At 40.5% G+C, this 21,793-nt stretch overlaps 1 protein-coding gene across 9 annotated transcripts in view; it reads left to right on the forward strand.

Moving 5' to 3' along the window:
• NRF1 (nuclear respiratory factor 1) overlaps positions 1-21,793 on the forward strand; it is a 145,192-nt gene that overhangs the window by 60,738 nt on the left and 62,661 nt on the right. For all 9 annotated transcript variants that reach the window (XR_010112642.1, XM_034964979.2, XM_055114860.1 and 6 more), the window contains exons 4-5: positions 5,052-5,178; positions 17,800-17,940. Coding sequence is in view for 8 of the 9 variants with exons in the window: in XM_034964979.2 (XP_034820870.1) it covers positions 5,052-5,178; positions 17,800-17,940 (268 nt within the window). In the remaining variant the exon portion in view is untranslated. The remainder of the gene's footprint in view (positions 1-5,051; positions 5,179-17,799; positions 17,941-21,793) is intronic.

Genomic DNA, 21,793 nt, shown 5'->3' on the forward strand with positions numbered 1-21,793 from the left:
CCCAAAATGCTGGGATTACAGGTGTGGGTCACTTCACCCAGCCTAGGAGATCTTATAGTCCAATATCAGGGGCTTGACTCTTACTCTGAGTGAGATGAGATGTCATTGTAGGCTTTTGACCAGAGCAGTAGTATCATCTGACTTATATTTTTAAAGAATCACTCAGGCTACTGTGTTGAGAATAGACTGTGGGGATACAAGAATGGAATCAGGGAGACCAATTAGGTGGTGATTATAGTAATCTAGGCCAGAAATGATAGTGTCTTAAAACCAACATGGCAGCATCATGGATAGTAAGAAGTGATCAGGTTCTAGATGTATTTCGAAAGTCAACTCATCATGATTCATTGACATGGAGTTTGAGAGAAAAAAAGGAGTGCTGGGTGATTTTTGGTCTGATTACTAGAAGGATTGCGATGACATTTACTGGAGGAGGAGCGAGCATGACAGTGAGGGTGAGGCAGAATCAGAAATTTGGTTTTGGACATGGTAAGTTTGTGATGCCTCTAACCATTAAGTGGAGATACAAAATAAGCAGTTGGATATATGAGTCTGGAATTGAAATGAGAGGCCTTAGCTGAAGATATTATAAGCATATAGGTAGTATTTAGAACTAGGAGACTGGATGAGGTCACTTAGGGAGTGAGTATGGACTGAGGCCTGAAGCGCTCCACCTTTTAGAGGTTAGAGAGATTAAAGGAACCAGCAAAAGAATCTAAGAAGCAACCAGTGAGTCAGGAAACAAACCAAGAGAGTGGTATCCTGGAAACCAGGTACAAAAAGTGTGTCAGGAAGGAGAGCGTGTGATCAGCTATCAAATGCTGCTGATGGGTTGAAAAAGATGCCAACTGACTATTAGATTTAGTAACATGGAGTTCACGATTGAACTTGACAAGAGTGTATTCAAAGGAGTGGTAAGGGTGAAAAGATTGGAATAGCTTTAAGAGAGAATAGGGAGAGAGGAATTGGAGACAGTGAATATAAACCATTGTTTCAAGGAATTCCATCAGATTTCTTGTTTGATAAGTGGTCCTTTGCCCACCACATTTCAGAATTCTGAAATGTAGAACTTTGAAATCATCTCCCATGATTTCAGAGGGAAGAGGCAGTGTTTCTGTTTCATCCATTGTTACTATATTTTAAAAAGCTGTTTTCGGGTTGATGGGTGCAGCAGACCACCATGTCACATGTATACCTTTGTAACAAACCTGCACATTCTGCACATGTATCCCAGAACTTAAAGTAAAATTAAAAAAAAATTTTTTTAAGCTGTTTTTGGCTGGGCATGGTGGCTCATGCCTATAATCCCAGCACTTTGGGAGGCCGAGGTGGGTGGATCACCTGAGGTCGGGAGTTTGAGACCAGCTTGGCCACCATGGTGAAACCCCATCTCTACTAAAAATAGAAAATATAAGCCAGGCATGGTGGCAGGCACCTACAATCCCAGCTAGTCGGGAGGCTGAGGCAGGAGAATAGCTTTAACCCAGGAGGCAGAGGCTGCAGTGAGCTGAGATCACACCACTGTACTTTAGCCTAGGCAACAGAGTGAAACTCCATCTAAAAAAAAAAAAGCTGTTTTCATTTCATCCTCACTTGTGAAATACTGTAGGACTAAGAATAATTATTTATATCACAATGAAAATCTGAAGCTACAACATTTTAAAAGCATAGGTATACCTCAGAGATATTGCAGGTTTGGTTCCAGACCACTACAATAAAGCAAGTATCACAATAAGTCACAGAAATTTTTTGGTTTCTCAGTACATAAAAAAGTTGTGTTAACACTATACTCTGTTAAGTGTTGCAGTGGTATTATATCTAAAAAAAAAAAGCAATGTACATACCGTAATTTTAAAATACTTTTTTTTTGGAGACAGAGTCTAGCTCTGCTGTCCAAGCTAGAGTGCAGTGGTGTGATCATGGCTCACTGCAGCCTCAATCTCCCGGGCTCAAGTGATCCTCTCACTTAGCCTCCCAAGTAGTTGGGACAATAGGTGCATGTCACCATACCTGGCGAATTTTTTCTTCTTTCTGTAAAGACGGGGTCTCACTATGTTGCCCAGGCTGGGCTTGAACTCCTGGGCTCAAGCAATCCTCCCACCTCAACCTCCCAAAGTGCTGGGATTACAGGTGTGAGCCACTGGGCCTGACCACTAAAACACTTAATTGCTAAAAGATGTTAGTGCTCATCTGAGCCTGCAGTGACTCATAATCTTATTGCTGGTTGACGGTCTTACCTCCATGTTGATGACTGCTGACTGATCAGGGTGGTTGTTGCTGAAGGTTGGGGTGGCTGTGGCAATTTCTTAAAAATAATACAACAAATTTTGCCCTATCGATTGACTCTTCCTTTCCTGAACGATTTCTCTGTAACATGTGGTGCTGTTTGATAGCATTTTACCCACAGTAAGACTTTCAAAATTGGAGTTAATCCCCTCCAACTCTGCTGCTGCTTATTAAATTCAGTTTGTGTAATATTCTAAATCTTTTATTGTCATTTCAACAATATACATAACATCTTCATCAGGAGTAGATTTCATCTCAGGAAACCGCTTTCTTTGCTCATCAATAAGAAGCACCTCTCATCCATTGGAATTTTATCATGATATTGTAGCAATTCAGTCCCATTTTCAGGGTCCACTTTTAATTCTGGTTCTTTCACTGTTTCTACTGCATCCGCAGTTACTTCCTCCACTGAAGTGTTGAACTCCTTAAAATCATCCGTAAGGCTTGGAATCAAGTTCTTCCAAACTTCCATTAATGTTGATAGTTTGACCTCCTCCCATGTACTTGCACATGAATTACAAGTACTCTTAATGGCATCTTGAATGGTGAATCCGTTCTAGAAGGTTTTCAATTTATTTTACCCAGATCCATCAGAGGAATCACTATAGCAGCTATATCCTTTCAAAATGTATTTCTTACATAAAAAGACCTGAATGTTGAAATGACTCCTTGATCCATGGGCTGCAGAATGGATGTTATCTTAGCAGGCATGAAAACAGCATTAATCTCCTTGTACGTCTCCGTTAGAGCTCTTGGGTGACTAGGTGCATTGTCAATGTGCAACAATAGTTTGAAAGGAATTTTTTTTTCTGAGCAGTGGGTCTCAACAGTGGTCTTAAAATATTCCATAAACCATGCTGTAAACAGATGTACTGCCATCCAGGTTTTATTGTTCTATTTATAGAGGACAGGCAGAGTAGATTTAGCATGATTTTTAAAGGACCCTAAAGTCACTAGCTGCATTAGCCCCTAACAAGAGAGTCAACCTGTCCTTTGAAGCTTTGAAACCTGGCATTGACTTCTCCTCTCTAGCTAGGAAAGTCCTAGATTGTATCTTCTTCCAGTAGAAGGCTGTTTTATCTACATTGAAAATCTGTTGTTTAGTGTAGCCACTTATCTAGATCTTCTGGATAACTTGCTCCAGCTTCTACATCAGCACTTGCAGCTTCACTTTGTACTTTTATGTAATGGAGATGGCTTCTTTCCTTGAACCTCATGAACCAACCTCTGAAAGAGTCAGGGCTTTGCTCTGCATTAGGCTTTGGCCTATGGGAATGTTGTGGCTGGTTTGATCTTTTATCCGGACCACTAAAACTTTCTCCATATCAGCAATAAAACTGTTTTGCTTTCTTATCATTTGTGTGTTCATTGGAGTAGCATTTGTAATTTCCCTCAAGGACTTTTCTTTGCATTAACAACGTGGCCAACTGTTTGGCATAAGCGGCCTTGCTGTCAGCCTGTCTTGGCTTTCAACATGCCTTCCTCACTAAGCTTAGTCATGTCTAGCTTTTGATTAAAAGTGAGAGATGTGCTACTCTTCCTTAAAGTTGAACACTTAGAGGCCATTGTAGGGTTATCAGTTGGCCTAATTTCAATACTGTGTCTCAGGGAACAGGAAGGCCTGAGGAGTGGGAGAGAGGCAGGAAACAGTTGGTCAGTGGGGCATTCAGAACACACACAACATTTATCAGTCAAGTTTGCCATCTTTTGTGGGCACTGTGGTGCCCCAAAACAATTAAAATAGTAACATCGAAGATCACTGATCACAGATCACTATAACAGATTATAATAATGAAGAAGTTTGAAATATTGCTAGAGTTACCAAAATGTGACACAGAGACACGAAGTGAGCACATGCTGTTGGAAAAAAATGGCACTGATCAACTTGCTTGACATAGGGTTGCCACAAACCTTTAATTTGTTTTAAAGAAAGATCCCAGATAGTATCTGTGAAACACAAAATAACAAAGCACAATAAAACTAGGTATGCTTGTAGTATTTTTGGACAAAATTATCTCAATGAAATATAAACAATGAGATATAAACAATCAAGATAGTAAAAGCAAATCATTTGAACCCCTTTTATTAAGCATGGAGATGATATAATAAATTCTGTAAGAGCACATCTTGGTTGCAATTTTTTTTTTTTTTTTTTTTTTTTTGAGACAAAGTCTTGCTCTGTTGCTCAGGCTGGAGTGCAGTGGCACCATCTTGGTTCACTGCAACCTCCACCTCCTGGATTCAAGCAATTCTCGTGCCTCAGCCTCCCAAGAATCTAGGATTACAGGCGTGTGCCACCATGTCTGGGTAATGTTTTTGTATTTTTAGTAGAGACGGGTTTTACACCATGTTGGCCAGGCTGGTCTCGAACTCCTGGCCTCAAGTGATCCGCCTGCCTTGGCCTCCCAAAGTGCTGGGATTACAGCAGGCATGAGCCACCATGCCTGGCCAGTTGTAATCTTTATAATTGTAAGTAGCAGTAAGTGATGTTGCCCAGATCAAGAAGAATGATACCATGTTCAAAATTGTGTCATGGCTATGTCCCAAGGCAAAACCTTCAGTTGAGCCTTCTATCAGTAGTCTTTAAGAAAAAGGTATGTACATATTTCTGCTGAATAGGATAGCAAACCTCACATTCCCCTTTTCACATTTTACATAAAAGAGCATATCTGATCAGAATAAACTGTCTTACCTCATTTGTGTCTATGTCACTGTAATTTCCGTCTTTTTAAAACTTTTCATTCTTGTTTCCTTTTCTGATTCAGGAAACTTCGAGCCACGTTAGATGAATATACTACTCGTGTGGGACAGCAAGCTATTGTCCTCTGTATCTCACCCTCCAAACCTAACCCTGTCTTTAAAGTGTTTGGTGCAGCACCTTTGGAGAATGTGGTAAGTCAGAACCAAGCTGTTCTCATTTGCCCTTTGCTTTCTGTCGGCTGCTTCCATTCTTCTGATCCTCTGTCAAGTATAACAGTTGGCATTTCTGTTACCCCCTAATCCAGGCATGGGAGTGGGGACTAGTTTTCAGACTGCTTTATGCATATCAAAACAAAATGATCATTACTCTTTTTACTTCCTACGTCAAGGTATTTTACCTCCCCAGATGCAATGGGTGGCCAGGGGAAGGGGGGAGGGGGCGGGGAAACAAGTTGTTTTGTTTGTTAGGAAACCAATGCAGGATTTTCTAAGAAAATTACTGATTTATATCAGAAACAAAATAATAGATAATTCCAAGGTGTCAACTTCCTGAGGGAAACCTGGGGGCATTTTATTGATCAGTTATTTGAGTTACATATTTGAAATATCTTACATTTATCAAAGAATTGATTTAATACTGTGCTCCAAATATAGAACTATATTTGAACATTTTGATTGTATAACTATCCAGAGCTAATTTTATAAAAATAGTCTTTTGCCCCTGCATACTTATACAATAGGAACTATTCTTTCTTGCGCCAGATTAACTTTGAATCATTAGTAGATTAATGATCTGTAAAGATTTAAATTGCATTTTGTTTTTATTAGGGTAAAATTTATTAGCTTAAAATGACATTTGTTAGATGTCTCCCATATTGAATATAGGCATTTTTTGAGTTCAGAATTAGTAATCATTTGATCGAAATTCTGTTTGTTGTATTTTTTTCACACCATCTTCCTGTCCCTGAAATGTTGTGGGTATTTCTTAACATTTTTGAGTTCTGTTTTGAGTTTTTCCAAAAATTCCTGAAGCCCTACAATTAGGATGTGTTAGGACCTTTCCTTAGAAGAATATAGTAGAAGGCTCCTAGTTCAAAATGGTGCCTGAGAAATAGCCTTTACTGTCACACTGTTGACAAACATGAAATCTGGGCATTTCTTCTCTTCTTTAGTACTGAAAATCTAAAACAATACTACTACTGATAGTAGTAAAGATGATGCAATCTATGAAAAAGATTCATCTAGAAGACTCAGAAAAATACTTCAGAAAATTACTCACTGCAAAAAAAATCTTTTTAAGTTTTGGGAAACTGTTGGAGTCCTCCATAGAATACAAGAAGATATAGACTCTGTTAAACAGGATGCACTAGACTGAGATAAAAAGCATTTTACCTTTGACTGACATTGATAAATACAGGTTAGGGACTTGCAAGTACCAGTAAAATTAGAAGCAGAATATATCTTCCAGAGCACCGAAGAAAAAAAAAAAAAACCAAGTCTCTGTATAAAAGATAGAAAACAAGGAAGAAATGTTTAAAAACTGAATAAAACACATAGTCTAGAACACAATAATACAAGTGAGGCCAGTTAATTCTGTTATAAACCATACATATAAATGGGTTAAAGTGCCTTGTTAAAGGCATAGATGTTCTTTCAGGTTGGAACAACAATCCAAATCAAACCTTCCTCTATTCAATGTATATGTCATACTCACAGCCACTCACAAATGTTAAAAGCAGCTGCAAGTAATAGAATCAAGAAAGTGAAAAGACAACATGCAGAGTGGGAGAAATATTTGCAAATCATGTCTGATAAAAAAAACTTTTATCATATATAGAGAATATATAAAGAATTCTGATATGTCTGATTAAAAAACTGATATATATTGAGAATATATAAAGAATTCTTACAACTCAACAATAAAAAGCAGGCAGATCATGAGGTCAGGAGTTCGAGACCAGCCTGGCCAATATGGTGAAACCCCATCTCTACTAAAAATACAAAAAAACTTAGCCGGGCCTGGTGGCACATGCCTGTAGTCCCAGCTACTCGGGAGGCTGAGGCAGAAGAATCTCTTGAACCCAGGAGGCAGAGGTTGCAGTGAGCCAAGATCGTGCCACTGCACTCCAGCCTGGGCAACAGATCAAGACTCCATCTCAAAAAAAAGAAAGAAAGAAAAGAAAGACAACCCAATTTAAAAATAGGCAAAAGGGCCACACACAGTGGCTCACGCCTGTAATCCTAGCACTTTGGGAGGCCAAGGTGGGTAGATCACTTGAAGTCAGGAGTTCAAGACCAGCCTGGCCAATATGGTGAAACCCCATCTCTACTAAAAATACAAAAATTAGCCAGACGTGGTGGCGGGCGCCTGTAATCCCAGCTACTCGGGAGGCTGAGGCAGGAAAATCTCTTGAACCCAGGAGGCAGAGGTTGCAGTGAGCCGAGATCATGTGCCACTGCACTCCAGCCTGGGCAACACAGCCAGACTCTGTCTCAAAAAAATAATAATAATAAAAATAAAAATAGGCAAAAGGTCTGAATAGATATTTCTTCAAAGAAGATGTAGAAATGTCCAACAAGCACGAGAACTAATGATAAATAATTATTTATCATTAATCATTATTATAGTCATTTATCATTAATAATCACATTTCGATTTTCATTTCCCTAATGCTGATGATTAATAATCATAGTCATTAGGGAAATGAAAATAAAAACCACAGTAAGATACCTCTTCATACCCACAGGGATGGTGAAGTTGGTGAAGATTTGGAGAAAGAAAAAGCAAAATGGTACAGCTGCTTTGGAAAACAATTTGTCAGTCTCTCAAAATGGTAAAAGTAAAGTCGCCATGTGTCCTAGCAGTTCTATTCCTAAGTTATACCCAAGAGAACTGAAAGCATATGTTCATACACAAACTTGTATACAGTGTTTATAGCAGCATTATTTATAATTGCCAAAAAGTGGAAACAACTCAAATGTTCATCGGCTGACGAATGGATAAATAAAATGTGGTATATCCATAGGATGGAATATTATTCAGCAAGAAAAAGGGAAGAAGTACTGATATTATACTACAGCATGGATGAACCTTTAAAACATTGTGCTAAGCAAAAGAACCCAGTCACAAAAGATCACATGTTGTATGATTCCATTTATATGCAATGTCCAGGATAGATAAATCTTATTTATAGAGAGAGAGTGGATTAGTGGTTGCCAGAGACTGGGGAAGGGGAAGAGAGTGACGCCAGTGGGCACGGGGTTTCTTTTAGGCGGAATGAAATGCTCTAAAATTAGATTTTGGTGGTAATTTTAGGACCCTATGAGTATAAAGTCTTACCCTTTAAATGGGTGAATTGTATGGTATGACAAACTAAATAATGACCCCCAGAGATGTGCAGGTCCCATCCCTTCAACCTGTGACTATTACCTTATACAGCAAAAGTGCAGTTGTAATTAAAAGGGTCTTGAATGGGGAGATTATTCTTGATTATCCAGGTAGGCCCTAAATGTAATCACAAGTGTCTTTATAAGAGGGAAACAAAGGGAGATTGGCATAGAAGTAGATGTGTTGGTGGAAGCAAGAGGTTGGATGCAAGGAGGGGGTCCGGAGCCAGTGATACAGGCTAGACAGAAGCTAGACAAGGCAAAGAAACAATTCTGTCTTAGAGATGCTCCCTTAGAGACTGCAGAAGGACCTGGCCCTGCCAACACCTTGACTTTAGCCAAGTGAAACCAAGAAAATAAATTTGTATGGGTTTAAACCACCCAGTTTGTGGTGATTTGTGGGAGCCATAGGAAACAAATACATATGGTGTGTGAACTATGTATCAGTAAATCTGTTACAAATGTTAAATGTAAAATAACAGGCAAAAGTTTGTCAGAAAAATGCCTACAAAAATAAATCATGGATCACCGCATTAATATCAGACAAAGCCTAATTGTCAAGGCAAAAAAGTATTAACTGGCAACCAGGGATCATTTAATATTGATAAGAAGTATTTATTTATTAATTTATTTATTTAGAGACAAGGTCGCACTCAGTTGCCCACCTTAGAGTGTAGTGGCACAATCTCAGCTCACTGCAATCTCCTCCTCTTGGGTTCAAGCGATCCTCCCGCCTCAGCCTCCTGAGTAGCTGGGACTATAGGCAGGTGCCACCACACCCAGCTAAGATAAGAAGTACATATTTATCATGAACCTTTATATTCTTCAAGTAACTTTAAAGCAAAACATGGGGCCAGGTACAGTGGCTCATGCCTGTAATCCCAGCACTTTGGAAGGCTGAGGTGGGAGGATTGCTTGAGGCCAAGAGTTCAAGACAAGCCTGGGCAACATAGTGGGACCTCATCTCTACAAAAAAAAAAAAAGTCAGGCATACTGGCCCACATCTGTACTCCCAGCTACTTGGGAGGCTGAGGCAGGAGGATTGCTTGAGCCCAGGAGATCAAGGCTACAGTGAGCCATAATGATGCCACTGCACTCCAGCCTGGGTGACAGAGTGAGACCCTGTCTCAATCAGTTAGTCAGTCAGTCAACCAGACATATATACATACCAAAGCATGTAGATCAAAAAGTTAGAAATGTAAGGAAAAAAGATAGTTAAAACCCACAATGGGGGGGGCACGGTGGCACATATGTATAATCCCAGCACTTTGGGAGCTGAGGTGGGAGGATTGGTTGAGGCCAGGAGTTTGAGACCAGTCCAGGCAACATAATGAGACTTCATCTCTATAAAAAATTTAAAAATTAGCCAGATGTGGTAGCACATGCTTATAATCTTAGCTTCTTGGGAGGCTGAGATGTGAAGATTGCTTGAGCCCAGAGGTCAAGTCTGCAGTGAGCTGTGATTGCACCACTGCACTCTAGCCTGGATGACAGAGCAAGACCCTGTCCTAAAGAAAAAACAAAACAAAACAAAACAAAAAAACCCCGCAATGATAGTAAGAGGATTTACTATCCTTGCCAGATGAACAAAGCAAAATATAAACAAGAATATAGAGATCTGAATAACAGATTTAATAAGGTTGACAGTCTAGGCAACATAGTGAGACCCCGTCTCTACAAAAAAATGTAAAAAAAAAAAAAAAAAGGATCTGGGTGTGGTGGTGTGCACTTGTAATCCCAGCTATTTGAGATGCTGAGGCAGGAGGATTACTTGAGCCTAGGAGTTCAAGGATGCAGTGAACTATGATTATTCCACTGTGCTCCAGCCTGGGTGACAGAGTGAGACAATGGCCCAAAAAACAAACAAAAGAAGCTGATACAATAGATACAGGAGCATTGACACCTTACAAGGGGATAATATATCATATTTGAAAAATTACATAAATGGATTATAAGAATTGACCATTTATTATTACCAGGCCTCAAATAATTTTTTTTTTGAAACAAGATCTTGTTCTGTTGCCCAGGCTGGAGTGCAGTGGTGCAGTCTCAGCTCACTGCAACCTCTGCCTCACCAGTTCAAACAGTTCTCCTGCCTCAGCCTCCTGAGTAGCTGATTAATTTTTATATTTTTAGTAGAGACAGGGTTTCACCATGTTGGCCGGGCTGGTCTTGAACTCCTGACCTCAAGTGATTCGCCCGCCTTGGCCTCCCAAAGCGTTGGGATTATAGGTGTGAGCCACCAGCCCTGGCCCCAGAGAATATTTTCTGATCATAGTACAGAAAATTCAGAATTTTAGAATTTCAAAAGACAAGAAAAAAATTTCAATCATGTGGAGAGTGTGTGTGTGTGTGTGTGTGTGTGTGTGAGAGAGAGAGAGAGAGAGAGAGAGAGAGAAAGAGAGAGACTTGCTCTATTGCCCAGGCTAGAGTGCAATGGTGCGATCTCAGCTAACTGCAACCTCTGCTTCCTGTGTTCAAGTGATTCTCCCTGCTTCAGCCTCCTGAGTAGCTGGGATTACAGGTGTGTGCCACCATGCCCGGCTATTTTTTATGTTTTTACTAGAGACGGGGTTTCACCATGTTGGCCAGGCTGGTCTCAAACTCCAGACCTCAGGTAATCCACCTGCCTCGGCTTCCCAAAGTGCTGCGATTACAGGCATGAGCCACCACAACTGGCCGGAATTTTTTTTTTTTTTTTTTTGAGATGGAGTCTCACTCTGTCACCCAGGCTAGAGTGCAGTGGTGCGATCTCGGCTCACTGCAGCCTTTGCCTCCCAGGTTCAAGCAATTCTCTGCCTCAGCCTCCGAGTAGTTGGGATTACAGGCTCCCGCCACCATGCCTGGCTAATTTTTGTATTTTTACTAGAGAGGAGGCTTCACCATGTTGGCCAGGCTGGTCTTGAACTCCTAACCTCAGGTGATCCTCCTGCCTCAGCCTCCCAAAGTGCTGGGATTACAGGCGTGAGCCACCCCTCCTGGCTGGAAATTTTTAAAAGAAAATCTTAATTTACAGGTTATTTAGAAACAAAAATGATAACCAAAAATAAAAACTTAGAAGGTATTATCTAAACTGGTATTCAAAGGAATATTCATTGTCTTATTTTCAAAAAAATTTATATGAGAAAGTTGGAAAAGAAAGAAACTCCATCTAGCTAAAGAAGGTAGAAAGAGAATAATAAAATAAGTCTAAGAAAAAGTAGAATAAATAAACGTGAAAGAAATGAATGAGTTAGCAAACAGGGAAAAGTAGACTTGTTAAATTCAAGAATTGGTTCTATAAAAAGTCTGATAAAACAGAAAAACTGCTACATGCTAATGAGGAAAAGGGAGAAGAAAACTAATATGTAGCTTTAGAAACAAGATAGCTGTAATTGCAGACAAGAAGAGATTGAAAATTGTAAGAAAAGGCTATGTATTAGTTCTGTTCTTGCAAGTTAAAATCTCAGCCAAGTGGATTAACTTAGTAAGAAAATAAAATAACCAAAACACATCCAAACCTCAGAATAAACATTAACCGAAAACCTCAATAGAATAATAAACATATACAAAATTGGAAAAGTGATTAAAGAACTACATCCCTCAAAGAGACCCTAGGCCCCAATTATTTTGGTTGATGTCTGTTAAACATTTAAGGTACAAATAATTCCCTAATCTTATACCCTAGTCTTATTATAGTCATTTATCATTAATAATCAAATTTTGATTTTCATTTCCCTAATGATTAATGATAAATAATCATTGTCTTTAGGGCAATGAAGAACCGTGGGAGTTGCATGCAATGTGGAAGATATGTGGAAAGTAGTATAGTGAAAGCCCCGTTGCTCATGTATTTACTTAGTCAACATATAACTATTTAACACTATTGGATACAAGGTATGAGATAAGGATTCCATCTGAGTCCTTTGGGGTTTCAGGGTTCAAAACTGGGAATCCCAAAGGACTAAGGGGAAATGAGAGCCCTGAACTGAGGCAGGAGAACAAAGGAGGCAGACACTGGGGCTGGAGAGACAATAGGATGAAGTCAACATAACTTCAGGGGCCACAGCCTGCAGCCTGGCTGGAAGCCAGATGTGCTTCACAGTCACAGGTCTGAGGGCAGCAGCTCTTTGTTACATACCTCAGATGATAATGTGTTTTTAGTCTCATAGGAGCTTGTAGAAAATTAAAAAAAAAATTTTTTTTATGAGACCTTCCCAAAGACTCTTCCTTTATCCAGTTAAGCTTCAGGAATACAAAAAAATTATGGTATCTTGTCTGGGACTATTTTTGCAACCCAACTGAAGGCCCAGTGACCTTATAGCAAACATTTTGAAAATTAGCCAAGTGTGGTGGCACACACCTGTGATCCCAGCTACTTGGGAGGCTAAGGTGGGAGGATCACTGGAGCTCAGGAATTCGAGGCTGCAGTGAACAAACCTGCGTGACAGAGCAAGACCTTGTTTCAAAGAACAAAACAAAATAAAACTCTAATGGCTCCTGCAAATACCCTAAACACCCTCCATCTCTGGTAATTATAAAATGTTTGTTAATGTGTTACCTGTATATGTATATTTAAAATATTTTATATTTCAGCCTGGGCAACATGTAAGACCCTGTCTCATTCAAGTGTGTGTGTGTGTGTGTGTGTATGAAAAATAAGCAAAAGACCTGGTCCCTATGCTCAGCAATGTCATGCACTGGTTGTGTATAGTGTATTCTGGAAATAACAGTATAAGTGACACATGTTTATTTGTGTCAGTAGGAATTTAAAGGAGGAAGAGAATTATGGCAAGGATACTTGGGAAGTTTTTTCAGAGCAAGTGGGAATTGAATTGGGCCTAGAAAAATGGAAAATATTTGGATAAGAAGCAGATTTATGTGGTGGCTCATGTCTGTAATCCCAGCACTTTGGGAGGTCTAGGTGGGCAGATCACTTGAGGTCAGGAGTTTGAGACCAGCCTGGTTGAAACCCTGTCTGTACTAAAAATGCAAAAAAATAGCCGGGCATGGTGGCAGGCACCTGTAATCCCGGCTACTCAGGAGGCTGAGGCAGGAGAATCTCTTGAACCCAGGAGATGGAGGTGGCAGTGAGCCGAGATCACACCACTGCACTCCAGCCTAGGCAACAGAGTGGGACTGTATCTCAAAAAAAAAAAAAAAAGGTCTTTAGAAGTTTCAAAGAAGAGAACTTGCTAGATGCCAAGGTGAGTGACGAGGTTGGGCAGCTAAAGAAGGAAGAAGGTGAGCAAAGTTGCTCAGTATAGGACTCCATGGAGGTTGTATGCTGGGAGCGCAAGAGGTGTCATTCACATAGTCTCCAGGGTTAGGCAGGCACAGCTGTATCTGGAGGCTCTGGCAAAGGAGTATTGGAAAAATAAATAATTGGAAAGATTGAAATGCTGGCCAGAGAAACTTGGACTTTGTCCTATAAGAAGTGAGGAACTATAGCAGTTTCTTGAGAAAAAAAGATAAATGATAGTGATGTGGCTAAACATACCAGCTTTAGAGCTACATAAAAATTTGTTTGATTTTTGGCTATACTTCTTACTAGTTAATATGATTTGGAGAAAGTTACTTAAGTTTATTAAGCCTCAGTTTTCTTATTTGCAAAGTGAATATAATATTTTCCTTATAGAATTATGGTAAGGATTATTTGAGACAACGCATGTAGTGCTTGGCACAAAGTAAGTGCTCAATAAACGGTGTTTGATGACAGTAAGTGTTTCCAAAATTTCAAATGGCAGTGGTATACAAGATGAATTGAGGAAAGAGAATGGTAACTGATTTTGATTTAAGTGGTTGTTTACCTTAGTTGTGCAACCAATTGACATGTTGGTATGAAGTGACAAAGGCGTAAGCTATGGTTTTTGGAACAGGAGGCATAAGTTGGAACACAAACCTGTATTTTGTCTCATCTGTGACACCATTGATTATAAGATGTGCTGTTATTTGTGTACTATGAAGAAAGAAAAAACATTGATAAATGTTGACACAATGCTATCACTTAGAATTTTTATTTTCTACTTATTGAAAGAGCTCTTTCAAGGCTTAGACATAGTTTTTAATCATATATCATTTTTGTATACATATATAAAAAGGAAAATATAAGTGAAATAAGGTATTCCTAAAACTTCTTCACATTCAGAGTCCAACCCTTTTGAATTACTTCTTGTTTCAGTCATCATTGTCTGTGTTTTTTCATGTAATATTGTCCTCTGTGCCATCATGAAAACGGGCAATGCTATATTTCTTTAAAAAGTGCTCTGTTATTGTCTGAATTTTTGCCCCCAAGCAGCAACAGGTTTGATGCAAGTCCTTTTTTTTTTTTTTTTTGAGGAAGAGTCTCACCCTGTTGCCCAGGCTGGAGTACAATGGTGCAAATCTCAGCTCACTGCAACCTCCACCTCCCGGGTTCAAGCGATTCTCCTACCTCAGCCTCCCAAGTAGCTGGGATTACAGGCGCCCACCACCACGCCCAGCTAATTTTTGTATTTTTAGTATAGACAGGGTTTCACCATGTTGGTCAGGCTGGTCTCGAACTTCTGACCTCAGGTGATCTGCCCGCCTCAGCCTCCCAAAGTGCTGGGATTACAGGCGTGAGCCACCGCGCCTGGCGGTGCTTCTTGATCTTAAGAGAAATTGTCATTGGGAAGGTAGTAGACAACAGCCAAGACTCACATTCTCTTCTGAAATGGTGCTAAATGATTTGTTGAGTAAAAAGGCCAGGGATAGCAAACATGTTCACATGGCTGCAGGCAATGACAGCTATGCCCTGTTGTTGCCTTGTCCATAGCAATTTTAAGATGTATCCCAATTTCAGAAGACTGATAAATAGGAAAGAAAAATGCATCTCAGAATTGATAGATCAGATAGAATTAAAACATGAGGTCAGTAATTCTGAGAAAGTTACTTAACTTTAGTAAGCAAGCTTAGATGGAAATGCTTTGGTAATACCTGAAGTTGTTTTGTTGCAAATTACTTAGGGATGCTCTACTGGCACTAAAAAACAAACAAACAAAAGATGTTTTAAAAGAATTATATAGCACTGATAAGCTGACTCATAAAAATGGCTGAAATTGTTTGAAACTGGCTAATAAAGAAGTAGTAACCTAATGATTTTCCATTTTTGAATGCCAGGTGTTTCTAAAAGCCAGATGAAGTTTGTTTTTATTTTAAAATTATTTATTTTTGAGACAAAGTCTGGCTCTGTCACCCAGGCTGGAGTGGCACTATCTTGGCTCACTGCAACCTCCACCTCCTGGGCTTAAGCCATCCTCCTACCTCAGCCTCCCGAGTAGCTGGGACCACAGGTGCGCACTACCATGCCTGGCTAATTTTTGTATTTTTAGTAGACACAGGGTCTCACCATGTTGCCTAGGCTGTTCTCAAACTCCTGGGCTCAAGGGATCTGCCTGCCTCAACTTCCCAATGTGCTGGGATTACAGGTATGAGCCACTGCACACAGCCTGTTTTTCTAATATGATCATTCTTCCTATTGGCCTATACCTAATAGAAGGATTTAACCTTATAAACCTTAAAGTTCTAAGACCAGAAGCTAGGTGTATTAGTCCATTTTCACACTGCTATAAAGAACTAACTGTGACTGGGTAATTTATAAATAAAAGAGGTTTAATTGACTTACAGTTCCACATGGCTAGGGAGGCTTCAGGAAACTTAACAATCATGGCAGAAGGGGAAGCAAGGCACGTCTTACATAGTGGCAGGAGAGAGAGAGAGAGAGACAAAGAGAGACAGGTGCGGGGAGGGAATGCCGGTGGAACTGCCAAACACTTTTAAACCATCAGCTCTTATGAGAACTCACTATCACGAGAACAACATGGGAGAAACTGCCCCCATGATCCAGTCACCTCCCACCAGGTCCCTCCCTCAAAATGTAGGAATTACAATCAAGATGAAATTTGGGTGGGGACATAGAGCCAAACCATATCACTAGGCTTGTAAGATTCATTTGTGTGTGTGTGTGTGTGAGTAGGCAGCATAAATACTATCTAGACTACAGGAACATAGCAGAAAATATAATCCTGTAAAGTTGCTGTGGCAACATCAGCTGCTTATGTTGCAATACATATAATGGCAATAATTTTTGAAACTTTATTTTTTATTAGAGACCAGGATACAACTGAATCTCTGGAAAGATAATGAGTCTACCAGTTTGTGCTATTTTTCTCTTATCCCCTTAGTTATTGACCTATTTGGAGGATTCTTCAACTGCAGAAGTTGCACCATGTAGCCAGTAATAATATTTATTTTTCCAGATGCTTGGGGTAGAGTATGGGAATTTTTCTTTTTTAATCCACATAATGAGGTATTTATAAGGAAGTGTATAGAGTCCAGCCCACTCAGCAGACAACCCAGGATTCAAACATTGCTGGAACTTCTAGTCAAACCTCATTTTCTCTTCCATTTGTTTCCCTAAAATAGTGCCTTGAGCCCAGAAAGCAAGTTAATTTCCTAGCCCACTTGTCACATTTCCATAATTCCATGGCTTCTTTGTTATTCCCAGAGGTATCCTCATACCCCTTGTGTATTCTCCTAAGTGAATGAACCCATTTTTTCCTCTCCCAAGTTCCAGGCATTCAGATGAACCCATTATATTGGTGGTTGGAAGACCCAGCGTCTGTCCACCCTTTCTGTTCATGATAGAATGTGTGCATGTCCAGTGTGTTACTGTTAAGTTGAGACATGGCACTGGCAGTAGTGGGAATGCAGACAACGAACAACAATATCTGGTTCCAGCCTGGGCTAGAGCTAAAGGCGTCATGGGTTGGAGGTTTACTTCTGTCACCAAGCCCTACCAGAAGCAAGGGAGATTTGACCTATGGGGCTCCCTTTGGCCCTGGCCTTACCAGTAGTGGCACTCAGCTACAACATACACCTATCAGTTTTTTTTCTCTGATTCTTTTCAGTCCAGTCTCTTGTATGCTTGAATCGCCTGTCTGTTTGGTAGTCTGGCTTTGCAGGAATGTAGCAGCAGTTTTGAATGAATTGGTTACTTTAAGTTTTAGAAATGTAAGTCCTTGAAGATCTTGAAAATGATTTTGGTGATGAGCTGCCACAGCTAGTTGTTCATGCAATGGCCTGGGAAATGCAGAACCATGAATACCATGGCTGTTAGACCTGGAACAGGCAATGGCACCCTCATTGAGAAAATGTGATTTTAACTGAGAAGCAGTATTTCTGGAAAATTTTTTCACTGGCTCTCTTCTATTGTTGTTACCTGCAATTTCATCATCTTTTCATTTAGTTATGTTCAGTATGATGTCTTTGGGACCAGTGGGTATTTTTATTTGCTTGTAGAAGTGTTTGTTTTTAAGGCTATGCAATGGCTCAGGAAGGCCAGCCCCACCCACTCTCTTGTTGCTTGGCACCAATCCTCCCTGGTTGTTGGGCATCTTGTTTACTTCTGCCCTTAATTCCCCGCAGGTGCGTAAGTACAAGAGCATGATCCTGGAAGACCTGGAGTCTGCTCTGGCAGAACACGCCCCTGCGCCACAGGAGGTTAACTCAGAACTGCCGCCTCTCACCATCGACGGAATTCCAGTCTCTGTGGACAAAATGACCCAGGTGAGGGGTGGGAGGTGAGGAGGAGACTCAAAGACAAGTGGCACAGGTGTGGGCGGGCCTCTGATCACTTTTCTGCATTTTGTCCTCAGTGATCTGACCAGGGAGTGAGATGCAGACTGGAGTCTTGTAGTGAAACAGTAGCAGCCTTGGAAAAGACATTATAGTGCCAGAAAAGTGCTCCCAACCAAGGGCATGGCTGTGGTCTCCTCTTTCTTCTGGAAGTTTTTTTTTCCCTTTCACTTGGGCCTTTGGGTTGGATTTAAAAACAAAAACAAAAAAACTTTTAGCTTGGGGTTGGTCTGAACAAAAGAACCTTAGGAGTTTAATGAATCACAGTCAAGGTAGCCAAGTAAACTTTTAGCCCTCGGGCTGCTCTGCTCCTCTTTCAATGTAAATTCTAAATACTTCCGTAATTATTACTAAGTACAGCTTCCTTCCGCAAGAATGTAAAAGTCAGAGTGACAGTCTTCTGAGTTGTTGATTTCCTCTTCCTTTTTAAAATTTTTATTTAAATTTTATGATTTCTAAAGATGAGGGTCTCACTGTGTTGCCCAGGCTGATCTCAAACTCCTAGGCTCAAGCGATCCTCCTGCCTCAGCCTCCCAAAGTGCTGGGATTACAGGCATGAGCCACTGTGCCAGCCTGATTTCCTCTTCTTTTAAGAAGGGAAGTCAAAAATGTACTTAGCATGATAAATCAGCATACCTTAGTAATTTTTATGAAATTATCCCTTTTATATATTTTTAGTTTAGCTTGATCAAAATCAAACACCTTTTTAACATATTTTCCCACCCTATTTATTTATTTATTTATTTTTTTTTTGAGACAGAGTCTCGAGCTGTGGCCCAGGCTGGAGTGCAGTGGTGCAATCTTGGCTCACTGCAACCTCCGCCTCCCGGGTTCAAGCGCTACTTGTGCCTCCGAATAGCTGTGATTATAGGTGCGGGCTACCACACCTGGCTAATTTTTGTTTTTTTAGTAGAGATGGGGTTTTGCTGTGTTAGCCAGGATCATCTCAAACTCCTGACCTCATGTGATCCGCCTGCCTCGGCCTCCCAAAGTGCTGGGATTACAGGCGTGAGCCACCACACCCAGCCCACCCTATTTCTTTATTAATTTACTTCTATCTTGCTAAATCCACTTGTCAGGTTTTTTTCCTTATCTTATTCAGTCTTCAGCAGCATTTGACACAGTTGATTACTCCTTAAAGCATCTTCTCTCTGTCTCTTGACCACACTCTCTTCTGAAGATCCTCATCCTTCACTAGGTGCTCCCCTCATCCCTTCTGGGGCCCCTCTTCCTCTTCTTACCTGATCATCGATATGTTGTTTTCTTACCCTCACTGTTAGATGTCTGGTCCTCACACGCCCCAAACAGAACCTTTGGTTGTTCCTACTCTCCACTCCACATCTGTTCCTCTCCAAGCGTTCCCCATATCAGTTAATCGAACGACTGTCCATCTGGTTGCTCAAGTCCCAGCATAGAAGTAATCCGGATTTCCTTGTTTTGCCCTCTCCCTCCACATTCCCCTGCCACCCTCCAGGTGGCAGGTCATGTCAGTTCACCCCTGAAATGGACCCTGACTCTGGCCATTCTTCTCACTTCCCATCAGCACCCAAGTCCAAGCCTTTAGCATCTCTCATATAGCCTATCCACTGTGGTCTGCTGCAGTCCATTCTCCATCATAGTAGCCATCATAGTAGTTTTTTAAAAAACTTAAATCATGCCGGACGTTGTAGCTCATGCCTGTAATCAAGAGGAGGATCCCTTGAGTCCAGGAGTTCGAGATCAGCCTGGGCAGCAGGCTGGTATTTTTTTTGTCTCTACAAAAAATACAAAAATTAGCTGGGGCCATGGTGGTGTATGCCTGTAGTCTCAAATACTTGGAAGGCTGAGGTGGGAGGATCGTTTGAGCCCTGGAGGTTGAGGCTGCAGTGAGCCAAGATTGTGCCACTGCACTCCAGCCTAGGTGACAGAGCGAGATCCTGCCTCAAATAAATGAGTGAATGAATGAATGAATGAATAAATTTATTTATTTATTTAATTCAGGCCATATCACTTCCTTGTTTAAGCCCTGTAATGGTTTTCCACTATTCCTAGAATCAAATTCAGACTCTGCCATGGCTTTGAAGGCCCTATGTAATCTGACCTCTTCCTGCCTCATCATCTTCCCCTCAGTCACTGGGCTGTGGCCACTGTAGCCCTCTTTTCCTCAAACACCCTGCATCCGTTCTTTTGCTTTTGCTGCTCCCTTTGCCTGAATATTGTTCTCCCAGATTATTGCATGATGGACTTTATCTTATTCAAAGTCTAGCTCAAATATCACCTCTGAGACAAGCCTTTCTTGATTATCCCACCTAAATGAAGCTTTCTTCTCCCTACCAAGCCACTAATACATCCTCTGTGTTCTTGTCTGTATAACACTTGTTACTACCTGGAATTGTCTCATTTATTAACTTGTATACTTATTTGTGGTCTCCCCAGCTAGAATTTCAGGAATTTAGTTTCTATCCTTTACTTCTGTTCAGTATAGCTGCTCAGCCTCTGAAATAACATGTTATCTAAATAATAGTATCTGTTCAGTAAATGACTTCAGAGTTAGAGCAAAAATGAGTTAAGCGCAGTGGTGGGGAACAGGATCGCAAGTCCCCTGGGCAGGTGTTTACTCAGTGTGGATGCTGACGCTGCTGCTCAGGGGTGGCACTTTTATTTTTTATTCCATCTGAACCAGCAACTTGGTCTGAAGTAATACTATATTTTATAAATATAAACCTAAATAGTGATCTTTTGATTGTTGGATTCATAGCCCTTTCTGTGGACACTGGAAGGATCTCTAAATAGTGGTCCAGAAAGGAAAGCATTATCTAAACCAAGCTTGTCCAACCCACGTCCCGCAAGACGCATGTGACCCAGAATGGCTTTGAATGTGGCCCAACACAAATTCGTAAACTTTCTTAAAACATTATGAGATTTTTTGGCGTTTTTTTTTCTTCAGCTCATCGGCTGTTATTAATGTTAGTGCATTTTATGTGTGGCCCAAGATAATTCTTCCTCTAATGTGGCCTAGGGAAGCCAAAAGATTGGACACCCCGATCTAAACTTTTCTTTACTGTCTTTTTACAGTTTCTATTATTCTGTTTCTAGAGGCATTCTGACTGGTTCAAGTAAAGAAAACATAAAGTGAATTATTTTTATCTAGTTGATGTGAAGAATCTACTCTGTCTCAGATGTAAAGTACATCTACTGCCTAAGCCTTTGGTTTCTAATACTGTGTTAGGTAAACTCCTCTCCTGTGATGGGTATTTTTTGTTCTTTGTCACATTTGGTGTGTTAGGGTAAAGCAGTCTGAGGTTTTGATTATATTATATCATCGTGGATTGTCCACAAAAGTCAGCAAACAGTTTAGTTATTATCATTTTGGAGGTAAGACATTTGAAAGTGGTGTTTTCCATATTTGTCAAAACCACACTCAGTAGAGCTTGGTGTGCTGGTGAATGAGGAGCTGGATCTCAGTTGTCAAACGCATAGATACTTTGTTGGAGGTGCACATTTTCTCTATCATATGCTCCCTCTTTCCCCTTCTTACCAAAGATGATGACTAAAAAGTCAAACATAACAAATAAAATAAAACAAACAAATGAGGAGGAAGAGGGAGCAGGATGATGAAAAACCCAGCTCCCAATAGAATGGGAATTTCCAAGTATTTGGATCCTGGCATTTTCCCCCCTCAACGTTTTATTGTTGTTTGTTTTCATTGAATACTTTTTTCTTAACCTGAGCTAAATAGCTCCTCTTTGTCTCTGTCTCTCTTTTTTTTGGGGGACGGAGTCTCGCTCTGTTGCCCAGGCTGGAG

Source organism: Pan paniscus, chromosome 6 (assembly GCF_029289425.2).
Source record: "Pan paniscus chromosome 6, NHGRI_mPanPan1-v2.0_pri, whole genome shotgun sequence".
In the NCBI taxonomy this organism is placed as follows: domain Eukaryota; kingdom Metazoa; phylum Chordata; class Mammalia; order Primates; family Hominidae; genus Pan; species Pan paniscus.